Source organism: Gadus morhua, chromosome 21, assembly GCF_902167405.1.
Source record: "Gadus morhua chromosome 21, gadMor3.0, whole genome shotgun sequence".
Lineage (NCBI taxonomy): Eukaryota > Metazoa > Chordata > Actinopteri > Gadiformes > Gadidae > Gadus > Gadus morhua.
This window is the reverse complement of record NC_044068.1, coordinates 18,815,942-18,833,080: the sequence shown is the minus strand read 5'-3', so window position 1 is coordinate 18,833,080 and position 17,139 is coordinate 18,815,942. Positions and strand designations below refer to the sequence as shown.

Here is a 17,139-nt window from a genome sequence, read left to right as displayed (position 1 = left end):
CTATGAGTGAAGTACAAACTACATAACCCTGATTTTTTATAGATTTATATATCAGTGTAAATTGTATTCAAGTTGAGGATTGTTAAAGGGCTTTTCTCTCTTTACTTATGGCTTTGAACTCTGAACAAAGTTGAGTGATTTTTTTTTCCATTCTGTAATATTAAAATTCACCATCAAAGTAGGTCTGCATTACTACACATAACTACACATTATTATTATAACTATCACATTAGTAGGATGACAAAACCAATCTATCAACTGAATAAATCAAAGTGAAATAAACCCGGCAGCATCATATTTAGTCAGCAATAAATGCCATTAAATGTGTCTAGTTAAGCGTGAGTTAAGACGTTGCGTGCCGATCAAAGACCTTTCCAGCGAACCCTTCAGCCGTTGTTCTCTAAGCCACGGAATGTGTCAGACGGTTGCCGTGGGGTTAGCGCTGGGCGCGCTTAACGGACTTCATGTGTTCTCCGGGTGTGCGAAAGCAAACTGCCACGATGGTCTGCTGAGGGTTCGAGAAGGAGGCGTAGAGATGAGTCCTTAGTACAGCATGACTCGAGGACGAAAAAACTCATTCATGAACGGTCTTTCTGAAGAGGCTCACCTGTTGAACTTCCAGAGTTGTGTTTTTGTTCATTGAGATAGAAAATGACCCTGTTTAGACTTCTGACCTAGTCTGACTGTTGACCTGTTGGAACAGGTCATCATCATAAGAGCAGGTGTTTCTGTTGTTACCACTGTTGTCTGGCGTCACCGCGGGGGGTCATTGCATTCCCATTGGGGCACCTCACTCTTCTTCTCTATCTATCGATGCACAAAAGCGTGCATGCTCTCAGACGGGGTCACCCGCACAACAATGACATTCTGGAAGCTAACTCGCAGCAGGGTCACACCAATGTACTTCCTCCTTCATATGGACTGTGTCCCGTGACTGAAATAGCCCCTGCCAAGCCCCCTTGGGATAGCAGAGGGCCAAAGTGCCCTGGCCATTTAGCGATGTCACAGGGCAGCCCAAACCCACTGTGATCTCCAGCCAGGCCCCGCCGGGCCCGCCTCCTCCAGCCCTCCGCCCGCAAGATGAATAGGGGATGATGGAGCGTTGTTCGCGTGCATGTGTGTTTGCGTGCGCCCGTGCGGTGGTGGGGGTCGTGTCTATGTGCTTGCTAACGCACATTATCGCAGGAGTGGGCGAGTAAGAGAGGGGTGGATTAAAAAGGCTGGAAGAATTAGATGAAGGGGCGAGATGGGGAGCTGGGAAAGAGTTTGGAAAGGGGGGGGGGGGGGGGGGGGGGGGCGATCGGGTCCAGTCCCGTACTTCTTTTCCCCTCCTCCTCCTCGCTCCCTAACCATCTGTTTCCTGTCTGAAACGCGACACCGGCGTGTCATTGGGCCATGCCAGTGTTGGAAGAGGCAGTGGAAAGGGGGTCCATAGGCAGGGGGGAAGAAAGTTGGATTAGCATCCATGCTACTAGATATAGCTTACCTGTGTGCTGCTCTGTGATGGAGCACTATGCGTTGCTCTGGCTGGCTGGGTCTGAATGCTGCCGGTGGACTGTCTCTTACATTCTCTGGGTGCTCTGCTTTGTACTTAGATTGACTTTACCTCTCTGACAGGATTCCATCAACATGAATGAGAGTTTCTTTGCCTTGTAGGCTACAACGATGGGGTTGCCAGTGGACAGATATAATTTAGTGTTTTCGCCCGGTTCTCCGGACTGAAAAACAAGAGTGATGGGGCTGTGTAAGCATATCTGGGTAAACATGTTCCCATCTTCAGTCATATATCTGAACAGGAGGCCCCTTGAAGAGGACAGTGAATCTTTTAAGGTGAAGCCAAAATGCTCTTCAGCCAGAACTGTATCGATATATTTATAGAGCATCAATTTCTTTCTTTCTTTCTTTCTTTCTTTCTTTCTTTCTTTCTTTCTTTCTTTCTCTCTTTCTCTCTTTCTTTCTTTCTTTCTTTCTCTCTTTCTTTCTTTCTTTCTTTCTTTCTTTCTTTCTTTCTTTCTTTCTTTCTTTCTTTCTTTCTTTCTTTCTTTCTTACTTTCTTTCTTACTTTCTGCCTTAGTTCGTTGCCAGAATATTCCAGAGTTGTACAATGGTAGGCCACACTGTAAAGCTGGACATTGTCCTCCCACCTCCATGATTGTTTTCAATGGATGTGGATGATGGTCAGCTATTGCAAAGCCCAGACCTCCCTGCTCTGTTTGTTTAGCGATGCCTCCATGGATCCAGGACTTCTGTAACTATGCAAGCTGACGTTAGCCATTAAGAAAAAAAAATTGGAACAGCGTTCCAGAAAAAACTGCCGAGAATATAAGTGTTGAAAATGAATGAGTGATATTTTAAACAACTCTTCTTGAGTTGCTGTTGAGGCTGGGACTGAAAGGTGGCCTGAATGAGTTCAATGTTCAATGTTGATGAATTCATGGGTGGGCCTCGACCGCAATTAACACAAACTGCACTCCCTGAAACTCCTCTGTCCCCATTACAAGGGCCCTCAGGGGCCCTGAGCGTTGCACTATTAGCTATAAGCCGGTGGGGAGGTTGAAATGGGAACTCCTCCAAATAGCTGCTTTGGAGCACGTCAGCCTTATTGATCGCGGCCTGGCGAGGACATGAGCATGCTTGGACAATCACTTTCATACGCGTGTATGTCTGCTGGATGGGTCTATGTTGGATTGTTCCATGCTCTTGAATATGTTCCTTCCTATACCTCATGGGGTCCTCCTCCACCCCCTCTCCGCTTCCACTCGGCGGTGAAGTGAAGGGGAAAGGTGTTGGGTGTAATGTGTGCGGCCCTTGGGGGTCAGGTGCTGACCTGTGTGTCGGTGTGCAGTATGCTCTTCGCGAGTCTGCCTCGTGTCAACCCCCCCCCCACACACACACACACACACACATAAACAAGAGCAGCAGAGAGGGAACCACCGTGAACTAGCTCTGACCAGCGAGCGCTACAACCTAAAGCGTCAGTGGGGGTCTGCAGCAGCGCTACGGCCGACAGATTTACTACACCACTGGAGCCCCCCCAACAGAGATTGGGAAGCCAGACATTCTCAGCTGTGGGAAAAAGAGATTCCTAATGTAAATAGGAATTTGTGTGTCTGTTTGAGAGTGTCTCTGTGTGTCTGTGTGTTTGTGTGTGTGTGTGTGTGTGTGTGTGTTTGTTTCTTTGTGTCTGTGTGTGTCTGTGTGTCTGTGTGTTTGAGAGAGTGTTTGTGTATCCCATTGCTCTTGTATGTATAAAATAGGCACTGCATTGCTGTTGGTAGTGAAGATGTATGGGTTGGAAGGCATGTTCTCCTTCCAGTGGTGCTGTAACTCACACACACGCATACACACACACACACACACACACACGCACAAACATAGCCTTTTGGTGCTTCAACCACTAAGGCAGGTGTTTATTTTAAAAGTCCTCTTCAGAAGTAGTTTATGGCACCCGCTATCCTCTCCCTCCTTCTCCTACTCTTCCTCCCCCCTTCTCGCTCACCTTCTTCATTTCTGCGTGTGCTTTTTTCCTCTTTTTGTAGTTCAACGTAAGTGCCTCTCTATGTTTACGCAGTAAAGTGTCGCGTTTGGATTTTTATTCTGCTCTGTTTTGCTTCGTTAGTTAAACACAATGAACATGGAGAAGGAAGGATTTTTACTCTATGAAATCGGTGTGTACATCTAAGCCAATGTGTGTGCTGGTGGATAGTTAAGGGGCTTATTAATATGACGAATGAATAATACTCGGCAATCCTTCAACATGTGATGAAGAGCACATCCTGCTCTCTCACTTAGCACACACGCACACGTCTCTATGTCATATTAGCCTCTAGACAAAGCAAGGGCTTTCTATGCTATTCACGCTATGGGGTTGGGGGTGGTGGTGGGGGATTTAGGCGGGCTACACTCGTTGATGACCCAGCGACGGCCCCATCCTTGTGGACACAGGGCAGCGTCAGACAGCGGAGGGGCTGGGCGGCAGTGGGGGTCTGTAGGTTGGGGTATGTTGGGGTCCACCTTGCTGTTGTCATAGAGACGTGCTAACGACACAAATGTGTAGAGGCTCAATGCCCGGAGGCTACGTCTGCCATGTCTGGAAACAGGGAGTGGGCTTTGACAAAAGGACGCATGTGAGCGGAAGTTGGGAGATGAGTGTTTCTTTTGTATGAAGGTTTGGATGTGTTGGCGTGCTGCTTACAGAAGTCTGTAAGGCGGGTTGGTGTGGATGCATGCTGAGAGCAACATGGCAACACAACAATCCAGTGATTCATTATTCTTACTCAGGTCACCGTACATTGCCAGACTAAACAGCAACCATTTGAAGGTCCCATGACATGCCACCAGGTGTGTGATTAGCCGCTACAAGCAGTTTTGGAAATCTGCCCCTTATGACATCACAGGTGGACGTGTCGCACCTAGATGTGAAACGATTAATCACACTCACACCTGGTGGCATGTCATGGGACCTTTAAAGAAGACTTGTTTTAAATATCCCACATTCATTTTCAACACCTATATTCTCGTCTTTTATTAGTTTTCCATAAATAAACAGATCAGAAAATTATTTCTCCCTGGATTGTAGTCTGATGAGTGTGTAGAAGGCTTTCCAGTAAACAACGTGTTTCTTAAGAGCTGTGGAATCCCTTGGTGAAAAACTAAAATGGATACCACGACACATCCAAATATGGGAATATGAGCCTACTGGGCTGGTGGATCAGTCTGATCACAACCCTCTCCTGCTGTGGTTGAATAGGTTGAGTAGGGTGTGTGTGTGTAGTGGTTCTGCATGTGTGTGCATGTGTCTAAATGAGGGGTTTAAGATGGGGGCCTTTTTAACGCATTGTTATGACCTCACATTGTCAGCGGCAGCTATTTAGGGTTCTGCATCTGTTCTAATGACAGACCGTGTGGACACATGTATGTATGATTATGTGTGTGTATCTGGTGTTTGAAGTGTGTGTGTGCGACCCGAGCAGGGTATGATTTGGGCAAACGATCTGTGACACTGTTCCAACCTGGAGTGCACCTCCGGAGCAACTCTACCCCCAGCTCGGACCCCTCCACCCGTCCCGCTCTGCCTCAGCAGGCAGGGACCCCCAGGGACCCGGGTGCCTGTAGTTCTCTCTCTCTTTTAATGAGCCTTAATGTTGGTGTGCGTTGTTTGTCTTCGGCCCGGCGCAGCGACCGCATCAGGCTGAGGTCCTGCCAGCCCGCTGCTGCTCCACACATTCCTCTGTTTAACCCGCCTCCAGAGACCCCGGGTCAGCTCAGCCTCCCCCTCCCCGGGGCCCAGGGACCAATCAGCTCAGCCTCCCCCTCCCCGGAGCCCAGGGACCAATCAGAGCGCTCCGGATGTTCCCTCCACTTGGACATTTTCTTCTGCTAATCTTTTTTTACACAAAAAGTAGGCTTGTCAGGCCAGTGTTACACTGCTCTAAAATTAACTTTTAATGGTAGCGGCTGAGCGGCTTTTTGGCAAACGGGCTCGCACGCAATCAGCTGCACTTGTATAAAAAAACCTGAAGCTCTCCTTCTATCTCTCTCTCTCTCTCTCTCTCTCTCTCTCTCTCTCTCTCTCTCTCTCTCTTTCACTCTCACCCTCTCTTCCTCTCCCCTTCTCTCTCTCCCTCTCTCTCTCTCTCTCTCTCCCTGTCTCTCTTTTATCTCCCTCTCACTTACATTGTACCTCTTGAATGGCCCATGTTCTCGCTTTAAAATGGGCCAGAGGAATACATGAAAAGCACACACAGACACACACCCTGCCGGCCTCAACCAAGTTACCTGTCCCAAACCCCTAAACTGTCCCAAAGCCCCACACTGTCCATTGTGTGTAGGGAGGAGAAGGAGTATAGCTACCATGAGCTCTGACATAGTCCCACCAGCGCATGAGCATGACTATCCCTCTCTCTCCCAACACATGCCCCACAGTGTTTACTACACCTAACCTCACTTATGTTTGCGTCACTGGGACCCATGTCAGGGGGGCCAGGGGGCTCCGGCTTCCACAAAGATAAACACTGAGCTAATGCCTGGGCTTGGCCCTGGGTCAGGGACCTGGAATCCCCATAAGCCTTACCTATATGCACATGTGTGAGCAGGCACACACGCGCACACACACACACACGCACACGCACACACACAAAGACACACACACACACGCACACACACACACTCACATCCTTTCAGGTGGATATTGTCATGGTGATGTTGGCTGTGTGTGTGTGTGTGTGTGTGTGTGTGTGTGTGTGTGTGTGTGTGTGTGTGTGTGTGTGTGTGTGTGTGTGTGTGTGTGTGTGTGTGTGTGTGTGTGTGTGTGTGTGTGTGTGTGTACTGCCCTTTTCACTCTAGGTTGATCTCCTTTGAATTCCATTAGCTAAGTGAAACATATTCCGCTTGAATACAAACACGCAAGATGTCTTCAGAGGTGTGAGTCTAAGTACAGGGAAGGCTGTGTGTTGGTTGGTGTGTGTGTGTGTGTGTGTGTGTGTGTGTGTGTGTGTGTGTGTGTGTGTGTGTGTGTGTGTGTGTGTGTGTTGGTGTGTGTTTTTGAACGCGTATGAAGTGAGATTTCTGGCATCAGACAACAGTTATTATATTGTAGATTGAACTGGCAATGGCCGTGGTCTGATTGAAACCAGAGGCTTTTGCCCTGGCTCTTAAAACAAGCACACGCACACACACACACACACACACACACACACACACACACACACACACACACACACACACACACACACACTCACACACACTCACACACACTCTCACACACACACACACACACACACACACACACACACACACACACACATATACACACACACACACACGCACGTGCGCGCAAACACACAAATATACTACACACCGATGCCACATTGTTCCAGAGCATATTGGCTGTGTTTCACTGCCCTGGTCCTCACCTAATCCCCATCTCAGTGTTTAGTCTCAGGAGTTGTCTCCGGTGTCCTCTTCCATGTGACAAACACACACTCCTGTCTCTCTCTCTTTCCCTCTGGTTCCCAGTGTTTAAGCACTCCCTCCGCCCCCTGCACGTCCCCCAGGCCGCTGGTCAAAGAGTTCAAAACTAACCATGGCTGCTGTCCACTTGCTTCACCCATCATAAACATGGTCGGAGCAATCTTAAAAAAAATACATAAACCCTGGATCATGCATGCCAGCACAGATTTGAGTCGTACTCCAGTAGGGTTAAAAATGGCCTACATCGGTCTGGAGGAACTCATTTCTATGAGGGCCTGACTTTTTGTGCCTCACTGTGCTGTACCTCCCTGGCAATGACCGCAGAACGCTGTCACACAAACCCTGCTGGGTTGACGGAGTAATCTGTGTAATATAGAGAGGATTTGGCTCTGGTTTAATACGTTTGCAGCCCATTCTGCGTTGGTCAGCACATGGGCCACGCGTGCACGTGCACTTCTGCCCTCGCTCGCCTGCTGGGGCACACACACAAGTACACACTCACTCGAACGCACTGCAACGCTCGCACACTAAAGACGCAGGCACGCATACACATAAGTGCCTATACACTCATGCCTATACACACACATACACACATACATAGAAACACAGGCACACAAACCCACTCACACACTCCCCTCCAGAGTCCAGTGAAAACAGTAGGGTGGTGCCAGTGTAAACACGGTCCATTGTTATGGGCACTCTCTCTCTCTCTCTCTCTCTCTCTCTCTCTCTCTCTCTCTCTCTCTCTTTTGTCCCCCCGGGGCGTCCCAAAGCTTTTTGGGGGCTGAGTCCTGGCGCGGGTCCCGCGCTTTGGACTGGGAAACAAAAACCTTGGTCTGATTTGCCCGGGCTCTTTTGAGCTACGTGTCATTATACCTCCAGGTCATTGGGCCGGGATTTGTTCTCCGCGCTGCCCTCCCTTTTCCCCCTCTCGACCCTCAGTTCCTCTCTCTCCCTGGCGCTTGGCCCGGCGCGCTCATTGGCCCCGCTGTGAGTGTGGTTTGTGTTACGCTTTTAATTGGGAGTTAGTGTTTTATTTGCTGTTTATTCACCATTACTTGGGTGCGAGCAGCAGCCATCCCTGTACCCACTCTCCCTCGGTTGGAGCTGTGGAGGAGATGCGTCTCGCTCCCGTGTTTCGATTAAAGGGGACCTGAAGGACTGTGGAACATATCCTGTCCCAGATGACAAGAGACAGAGGCTGTCTGCACGTTTTTGTGTTTCTGTCTGCACAAACACGTCTCGGACATGTTTGCGTTTGCATGTATTTGATCGGGGCCTGTGTGTGTGTGTGTGTGTGTGTGTGTGTGTGTGTGTGTGTGTGTGTGTGTGTGTGTGTGTGTGTGTGTGTGTGTGTGTGTGTGCATAAAAACATGTGCCTACGCTCTGCATCCAATCATTGACCCCGGGCCACATGTGCAGCTAATTAGGGTCAATCAGAAGGCTGCAATCAGAGCAAAGCAAGGGGCTGGTGGCAGCATGGTACAGGGCTGGAGGGTTAAGACCTATGATTAGGAGAGCGGCAAACGACACAACCAATCAGACTTCTCAAATTCTTTCCCTCTCCCTCTCTTTCCCTGCCCCCCACCACCACCACCACCCCTACCGCCGCCGCCACCACCGCTGCTGTATTCCGGATCCTCTGTGTTTATTGAATGTGTTCCAAGCTAATCTGGTCCGTGCACCGCGTCCGCATGCGTTTGTTTAAACCTATTTGGATGATGGACAGCTGTGGCTGACCGCGGAAGACGATACCGGAATAATACCAGGCTTCCCGAACGCTTAGGCAAAGCAGGAAAATAGATGAAACAGAGTTTCAGACATTTCTGGGTTTTTTTGTCAGTCGCTGCAGAGAGTTAAATTAGCAGGCTTTCCCTTCCCTCCAATGGTTGGAAATATTTGCAAGCTGTTATATGTTCTTGATCCTTGACTCCAACTTCAGCCTCTGTTTTTTGCGCACTGCCAGCCAGAGAAAACACAGTCTGTAGTAAAGCTCAGTGGAGGGGTCTCTGAAGACCGTTCCCTCTATTGTTTTCCACCCATTTGTTGAATATGAAATGCATTGTTGCTTTAAACGGTCCCTGAGCCTCGTTCTCTGATTTAGACAAACACGCTCAAAGTGAAGCTCACTCAGAAACGCTTTATCTTGGAATAAAGCAATATGCTCTTGTATAATATTCATGGTTATATCTCTTATTAATCAAATGATCATTGAGCTGTTTGGGATCTGATGCGGGGACAACAGAGTGACTTTTGCTTTTTCCTATAATCCAAATGAACACTAAAATGCCTCCAAGATACTGTGGTTGGCGAGTCCATCTGTAACATCTAGGAAGGCTTTTATTTTGTGCACAGAGACACATGCGTCTGATCCGAGGTCAGCACAGTAGAATGTAATCACTGTTGAGGGACAAGCATACAAACAAACGGACGGATCGACGGCCAAATCCTGTGGCCTGCGGCATTGTAAATCAGCCGTGTCGCAGCGCAGGGACACACCAGCATAATGCCCGGAGCGTGGCCAAGGTTTTCAACCACATGTGGGGGAGGGAGGGTGGAAGGGGGGGGGTTGGAATGAATCATACACTGCATTGTGTGTGTTGCTTTATTTTACTATTGAGGAGCTGATGGGAGTGAGGGGAAGGTTTTTGTGGGGGGGGGGGTCACAAGACAGACTGCTGGGTGGGTTACCTGACTCACGGGATGCTGTGAGATAGCTGCGGTCTGGTGGGATGGGGGGGGGGGGGGGGGGGGGACTTGTGCGTAGCTTTCGGGAATGTCATGACGCAGGTCCGTGGGAGGGTGTGAATCACTGTTTTGACGGCGCGTCCTCATCCGGCATGGATGCGTCAGCGAGACTGTTGTGCCTCACAGTTCTGCACTGCCGCGTGTTCTTAATACTCATGTCCAGAGGACACGTACACACACGGCCTCTCGCGTACCATTCCACCTTCAAAATGTCATGTTGTGCTACATTTGCTGGAAGTTTCTCTGGTTTTGTTCGGTTGCTTCACAAATCACGTGTGAAGTTATTCTCCATGGAGCTTTTCTAAAGAACAAAGCATCAACATAACTGTACCATAAATATTACTAAGCTCCCACCATGCTGGCCTGGCCTCCAGGTGCGGGCCCCGTGCGGCTCCTTCTCACTCCGTCTTGTTGCCTTCCTCTGCAGTGCCCAAGAAGCTGCTCCAGGAGCCGGAACCCAGTGCTCCGCTGGACCCTCTGTCCCCCAGCGCCCATGACCCCAACGTGGTGGGAGACAGCGCCCCCCCACAGGGGACCGTAGTCAGGCCGTCTGACACTGTTCCAGGTGAGCACAATCCCCTCTCAGTGTGTGTGTGTGTGTGTGTGTGTGTGTGTGTGTGTGTGTGTGTGTGTGTGTGTGCGTGTGTGTGTGTGTGTGTGTTTAACTATCTTTCTATCTCTCCTGCACACACACACAAAGATAGACACTGTGATAGAGGACGTGTGATATGGACGCACCAGTACTTGTTCTGCTTGGCTCCTCGCTAATTAGAGACCCAGAGGTAACTAAGGAGCAGCGGATAGGGGGGAGGCAGGGAGGTGTGTCCTGGGGTGCTGGACTGACCCGTAACGCATGACCTCGCTAACTTCCTCCCTTCATACCTGCTTCTCTTCTAGTTGAACTGGTTTCCGTCGACAGTTCTCTTAATAGTGCAAGTGGGGAGGATGGGACGGGGGGTTGTTATGTCGATGTTTGGGAACAGTGAACAGTATGTTCAGTTTCGGGCACACTCGAAACAAGCTAGAAATGTCCACTGCAATCACTCCTTCTGATCAGTCACTGTCGTGTCCTTTTCTTGGTCCTGCTATATTATTAAAACATGGACACACCTCCCCATTCCCATTATACACCAAACAATTCTAAAGCCTGCATGATCTAGACTTCCACGCATCCAGCTGGACATAACACGCGACCACGCCAGCAGATCCACCTGATAGGACGTTTCAAAACACATGAAAATAAATGTCTCATGCCAGCTCCCACAATTAGTTAACCAGATTACTATCAACCAATTTTTGCCTGTTGGAACCACGGTGGCTGACTTACCCACATGCTTACACATTCATACTCGCCAAAAGCCACTTGTTGCCAGGTCCAAAGTTAATGGTTTCCTTAAAATGGTATAAAGTGGTCATTATGTTGGTGAACGGTGGTTCAGGCATGTGTTGGCACTGGATATTGTGTGGGTACAAACTCATGGGATGGCTCTGGTGAGAAACAGATGTTGGGTACTGCACTGGATCCTGGGAGGACATTTGAAAGGCTTCCAATGTGGTCAGTTTCTCTAGAATTTGAGATGGTGACATAGTCGAACACTGCTTGACCTGACCGTCTCACATGACAGAGGCTGTAAAATGTGTCAGCAGCCTGGAGCATCTGGGTACTCCCTAATACTTCTCAAAACACAGTGTCTTTGGAAGATGCTGAAAAAACAAAAAAAACAACAATGTAAAACTAATACCACTGGTTTTTGTGCAGATAACCCAATTCTGACAATTCATCAATATGAGCAAGGCAAGAAAATGTCTAGAATTCTTTTCAGTTCTCAGTCCTTAGGAAGGCGCAAGTCTATAGGGGGGACACCTGATAATACAGGACACAACAATTGAACAAATTATGAATTGCTGCCGTGTTATGCACTCAGTAAAGACCAAATCAGCTGACAGTGTTCCCCACTCAATTTATTGATTGAATAATGCTTCCAACAAGAAATAATAAAATAACCAACTCTCATGATAAACTCTTGAATAATGGCTTGCTATTGTAGAACTCTTCCACCAGGTGACACGCACACACACACACACACAGACACACACACACACACACACACACACACACACACACAAACAGACATACAAACACACACACACACACACACACACACACACACACACACACACACACACACACACACACACACACATACACACACACAGACACACACAAACACACACACACACACACATCCACACTAACCGCATGGCGTCCCCCGGTCGCAGGGAGAGCTCGGGATAAAGGCTGTGGGGGGAAACCAAGGGGAAACCGTTGGGACCATTTGTAAATACACTGCTTTGGCATTCTGAGAGTGGGGGTTTTTGAACGCCTCCCCCAAGTCAAAACATTTGAGCATGTGGTGCGCTTTCCCCCCGGTGTTCACGATGCTGAGATGCCATGATAAGCTCTGAATCACACCGCTGCTTCGGGGCCTGGCTGTATGTGGATTTGCGCGTGTGTGTGTGTGTGCGGTGTGAGTGTGCGTGTGCGTGTGCTGAAGGCATGTACACCCTGTGCTAGTCTTTAGCCTCCAGAGAAACATACACACACATATAACTGTATGGAATGTGTTTGTCTTACAGTAAATTACCTTGACTGGTACCACCATTGTCTGACTGGAAACCATTGAATCACTCTTTGCCTGAATGAGGACTTTTCAACAAACATTATTATACAGTACAGCAGCACAATATATGCTTTATATTACTGAGTAAGATGTTACTGTTGCATTTATTTTTTTACATTTACTGGATTTGCTGACCTAAAGTGCCTTACATCCATTAATTCACACATTCACACACCGACGGCGGAGTCAACCACGCAGGGTGACAGCCAACTCGTCAGGAGCAGTCAGGGTGAGGTGCCTTGCTCAGAGACACCTCGACATTGAGCTGGGAATTCAGCTAGTAACCTTCCGGCTACAGTCAACCCGCTCTATCTCCTGAGACACATGCCGTATTGCCATATTGTTCCGTTGGGGTTTATGTTTTTATCACCTCTTCATGGACTTGCTTTGTGTTTCTTTTCATTTCTCCCTGAAGAGAGGAAGCGTGTTAGGGAGACGGGTTCGTACCCAGTGGAGGAGAAATCTCCAGGAGCCGGACCAGGAGGAGCTGTTGTTGGAAGAGGAGGAGGAGAGAGTGTGGGAGGCATAGGAGGAGGAGGAGGAGGAGGAGGAGGAGGAGGAGGAGGAGGAGGACCTCCACAAGGCCCGGACATGCACCCCCTCATCAACTCCACCTCTGGCCCAAGCATGACGCTTATCAGTGACGCACTGGCAGCCTATACCTTTATAGCAGGTAGGAAGCTCTAATGCTTATGCTAATGCTAATGCTAATGCCGCATCTCAATGGGCAGATGGGAAGCCCAATCCACATCTACACTTGATGGGTGGGGGGTTCTTGTAATAAGGTCTAATAGAATCATCATGCTCTCAATGACATCACAGCTACCAGTGCTTTCATGAGTGTGTTTGCGTATGTTTGTGTGAAAGTTGCCAGAAGTTGGATACTATGCTCCTAAACAACAACATCAGAGTAAACAGTATTGTAGTCCAAACCAAATGTTTCCTCTTTCTAACCAGAGACCATGAACAAAGTAAATACAGCTAAGAGTGTATACAGACACAGTACAATACAGACAGATAGTTAGAGAAACCTCGCTACATCTACAAGCACTGCAAACACGCTCACACAAACACACACACACACACACACACACACACACACACACACACACACACACACACACACACACACACACACACACACACACACACACACACACACACACACACACACACACACAGTCAACTGCCTGACAGCCAGCCGCTGAAATTGACACAGGGGTAGTTAGGGGTCCTTCCTGTTCTGTTCTGTTCTGTTCTGTTCGTTCAAATAAACACTGTCTGCAAGATGCAATGTGCTGCGCGTTTGTTCAAATAAACAAACTTTCCACCTGCTGTAAGCAGGCTAGCCCTCCTTCCTACTAGTGGCTTATTTCTAAATATTTGTAAATCTTTACATTTAAATGGAGGGCCTGTTCCAGTCCTCTCAGAATGATATTCGACATGGAGAAAACCCCCAAATGATCATAGTGTATATCTGCCTTGATAATTGAATGACACTCTCTCCTCTCTCCCCCCCCCCTCTCTCTCTCTCTCTCTCTCTCTCTCTCTCTCTCTCTCTCTCTCTCTCTCTCTCTCTCTCTCTCTCTCTCCACCAGACCACCCAGAGCGCGGCGCCCTCTTCTTTGTGTGCGGCGTGTGCCTGGGCCTCTTCCTCACCCTCTTCGCCCTGGTGGTGCAGATCTCCTGCCGCACCGACTGCCCCTCCCGCCAGCGCCCCCCCCCACGGCTCCGGCTCGGGCGGGGGGGGGAAGAAGAAGCGGGCGCGGCTGGCCGCCGACTCCACCGACGACGACGACTCCAGCGACTCGGACTCGGAGTGGGACACGGCGTCGGACGTGTCGGCGCGCCGCCGCCGCCGCTTCGAGCGCACGCTCAACACCAACGTGTTCACGTCGGCCGAGGAGCTGGAGCGGGCGCAGCGGCTGGAGGAGCGGGAGAGAATCATCCGCGAGATCTGGATGAACGGCCAGCCCGACGTGCCGGGGACACGCAGCCTCAACCGCTATTACTGACGGAGCCGGGGGGCGGGGTCACCACGGTAACACACAAGGGACGGAGGCGAACACAACGGGTGTGGAGAAGGGAAGGGGGGGGTGGGGTCGTGAGGTCAGGTCAGGTTTTTACCTTTGACCTCTCATAAGGAGGGGAGCAACAGCCAACAGCGCGGTTTGGATTGACTTGTGTGGGAAACAAAAACCCTCCCTGCTTGGTGAACAATCCAGCCTGCTTTTTGTTATAATTATTATAATTATTATTGGTGGGCACAATAAGCTAGCTCACAGAGAGCCAGAGCTACGACAGACAGCATGGCTAAGCTTAGCTACGACACACGCCAACTTTATGAGTAGATGGTCGGAGCGAAGGGCTGTCAGCTGTACTGCACCTCTCCCTACCACACCTGCCCTGCACCTCCCAGGGACCCCTTGGGGATCACAGGCCGCTGGGGTTCAGAGGGCCTATCAGACCTAATAAACAGACCGTAGGGCCCACGGCGTTCAGTGTAATTCTGTTCTGAGGCAGAATGCGAGAATACGGACGATAAACGACATGGACAATTTTCCCTCCAGCCTCCAGTGTTGCAGTTGGGAATGAAGAGAAGCGTGATTGGACATTAACTACAGATCACTGCAGCAGTGGTGCATGCTGGGATATAGAGAATCAAAAGACTTTCTACAGACGACAACCATGCTGCAATTTGAACTGCAATGTAAAAAAAATTAAATAAGTTGTATTTTCGGGGAAATCATCTCAAACCCCCATATGAAATCTATTTTATAATATTTAATAGTTTATTGTTTTGTATATTTTTTGTTTTTCGTATATTTTCAATTGAATATGAATTCTAATGAGATATTTTTATACTCTTCCAACACGTTGTGTGGCGCCTCAGGGATGCTCCCCTTAGTGCTTCTGCTGGTTTGTGTTTGTGCGTCCTACCAGGCAATCGGTCCATTTTTGCAACAGTTGTGATAGCTTTAAAAACAAATGAAATATCAACATGATAACAGCCTCAAAGAGGCTTGGTGATTTATTTTTGTATGTTTAGATGTGTTGCAGCAGCAGTAACGTCACTAGAATCATTGCTGAACAGGCCTGTTTATATTTTATATTCTAATTCACTATTGTTTGTGCCGGCTAATTTGGGAATGTGCAGTTAGATACGCATTGCAAGAATGGCTCCATGGAACATATTGCACTTAATAGCCAGTCTGGCATCTACATAACCAGATCATGCCAAATGTTTGAGCAGCTACAAAGGATGACTGTGGTTCTGAAGGAAGACTAGTCTGAAGACCTCATGGAAAACAATAGGATCCTTCTGTCCACTTCCCTCTCTTTTCTAAAGTAAATAAAACGTTGTATCCCAGAGCTATGCAATACTTTGAGTGGTTAATCTAGACAGGCGGCTTATACATTTGAATTGCTTAGTGAAAAGACAAAGAGTCATGTTTGTTAAGAGGTGGACCAACAACGTGTGGTCACATAATTCATGTTGCCAGTTGAATATAAGCTATCCTTGATCCAGTACTGTTTAAATGCTGTTCATATGCTGCCATGGATCCAACCTTTCAAATTGTTAGCTTTTGCAGTAGAAGATTTTGAATTGTTAACCTTTTCTGACTAAAGATAAGAGGAACACATTGCCATCTGTCCTTCTCAAATGCCATTTTAGGGATTTACCAAAATTGTTTCTTAATGAATGGGACTAAACATGACAATAGCTATGTGAGACCAAATATGACTCATGTGTTTGGAAATAAACTGATAAAATAATACCAACCAGTGGTCCTGTTTGTTGGTTGCATATGGTTACGATCTGTTTGTGTTTTATGAGAAATGACATATGGTTTCCCTCTGGTGGCAAATGGTAGAATGCATATTTCGTAACTAAACCTGTGTAACTGTAAACTTTCATTATGGTCACATTTGTTTTGAGAAAGATGTCATCATCATGGCAAACTGAGCCTTATTATGTATCGGTTAGACCTATAATCTAAAGACATGATTTATATGATTAGTCCTATAGCCAGATATTTAGCCAAATATAGCACTAGTCTATATTTAAAATGTCAACCCACATGCCTCCATTAACTTAAACATCGCTAATCAGAAATGTGTGCACCATACCGCTTATCAATTATACCCCCTATACATACAGTACTGTTCATTTTCTACTCATGACAGAATAATTTCCCCCGGGATAAATAAAGCATCTTGAATCTTGAATCTTGAATGAATGACCATATACAACCAATCTGACTGTTGCTATGCCACTGTTTCCATGGACACAGGGTCATTCTTGTTATTCTATAAGGACAAACGTGTGGCTTTAACATATGTCCTTGATTAAATATTTCTGGAACACAGAATTTATTTCAAATAAAGAATAATTTGGTGATATGATGATAAAGGATTTATCACCAGGTGCTTTGATTGAACTTGATGGCCCTACCTTTATAACCACAGACATGCCTGTATTAGGAGGGGGGAGGGGGAGGGGTGAGGAGGAGGTGAGGTGAGGAGGTGGGGTGAGGATGTGGGGTGAGGAGGAGGTGGACTGGGATGTAGCGTGGGGTTAGTGTGGCAGCAAGGGATCGGTGCAATTATTTGGGTACGTCCTGCGACATGTTGTCAGACATACATGCAAGTGCCTACTGCAAGGTACACAATGTGATCTTTAATAATACATGTACATACAGACCAATAGGCAGTCAGACGTTCCATATTAGTCAAG

At 48.0% G+C, this 17,139-nt stretch overlaps 1 protein-coding gene across 1 annotated transcript in view; it reads left to right on the top strand.

Moving 5' to 3' along the window:
* LOC115534496 (uncharacterized) overlaps positions 1-14,506 on the top strand; it is a 67,739-nt gene extending 53,233 nt beyond the window's left edge. Inside the window, 4 exon segments of the mRNA XM_075074173.1 lie at positions 10,148-10,285; positions 12,817-13,074; positions 14,000-14,117; positions 14,119-14,506. Of these exon segments, the coding sequence (XP_074930274.1) occupies positions 10,148-10,285; positions 12,817-13,074; positions 14,000-14,117; positions 14,119-14,416 (812 nt within the window). The 3' untranslated portion in view covers positions 14,417-14,506.
* Positions 14,507-17,139: the final 2,633 nt, after the last annotated feature.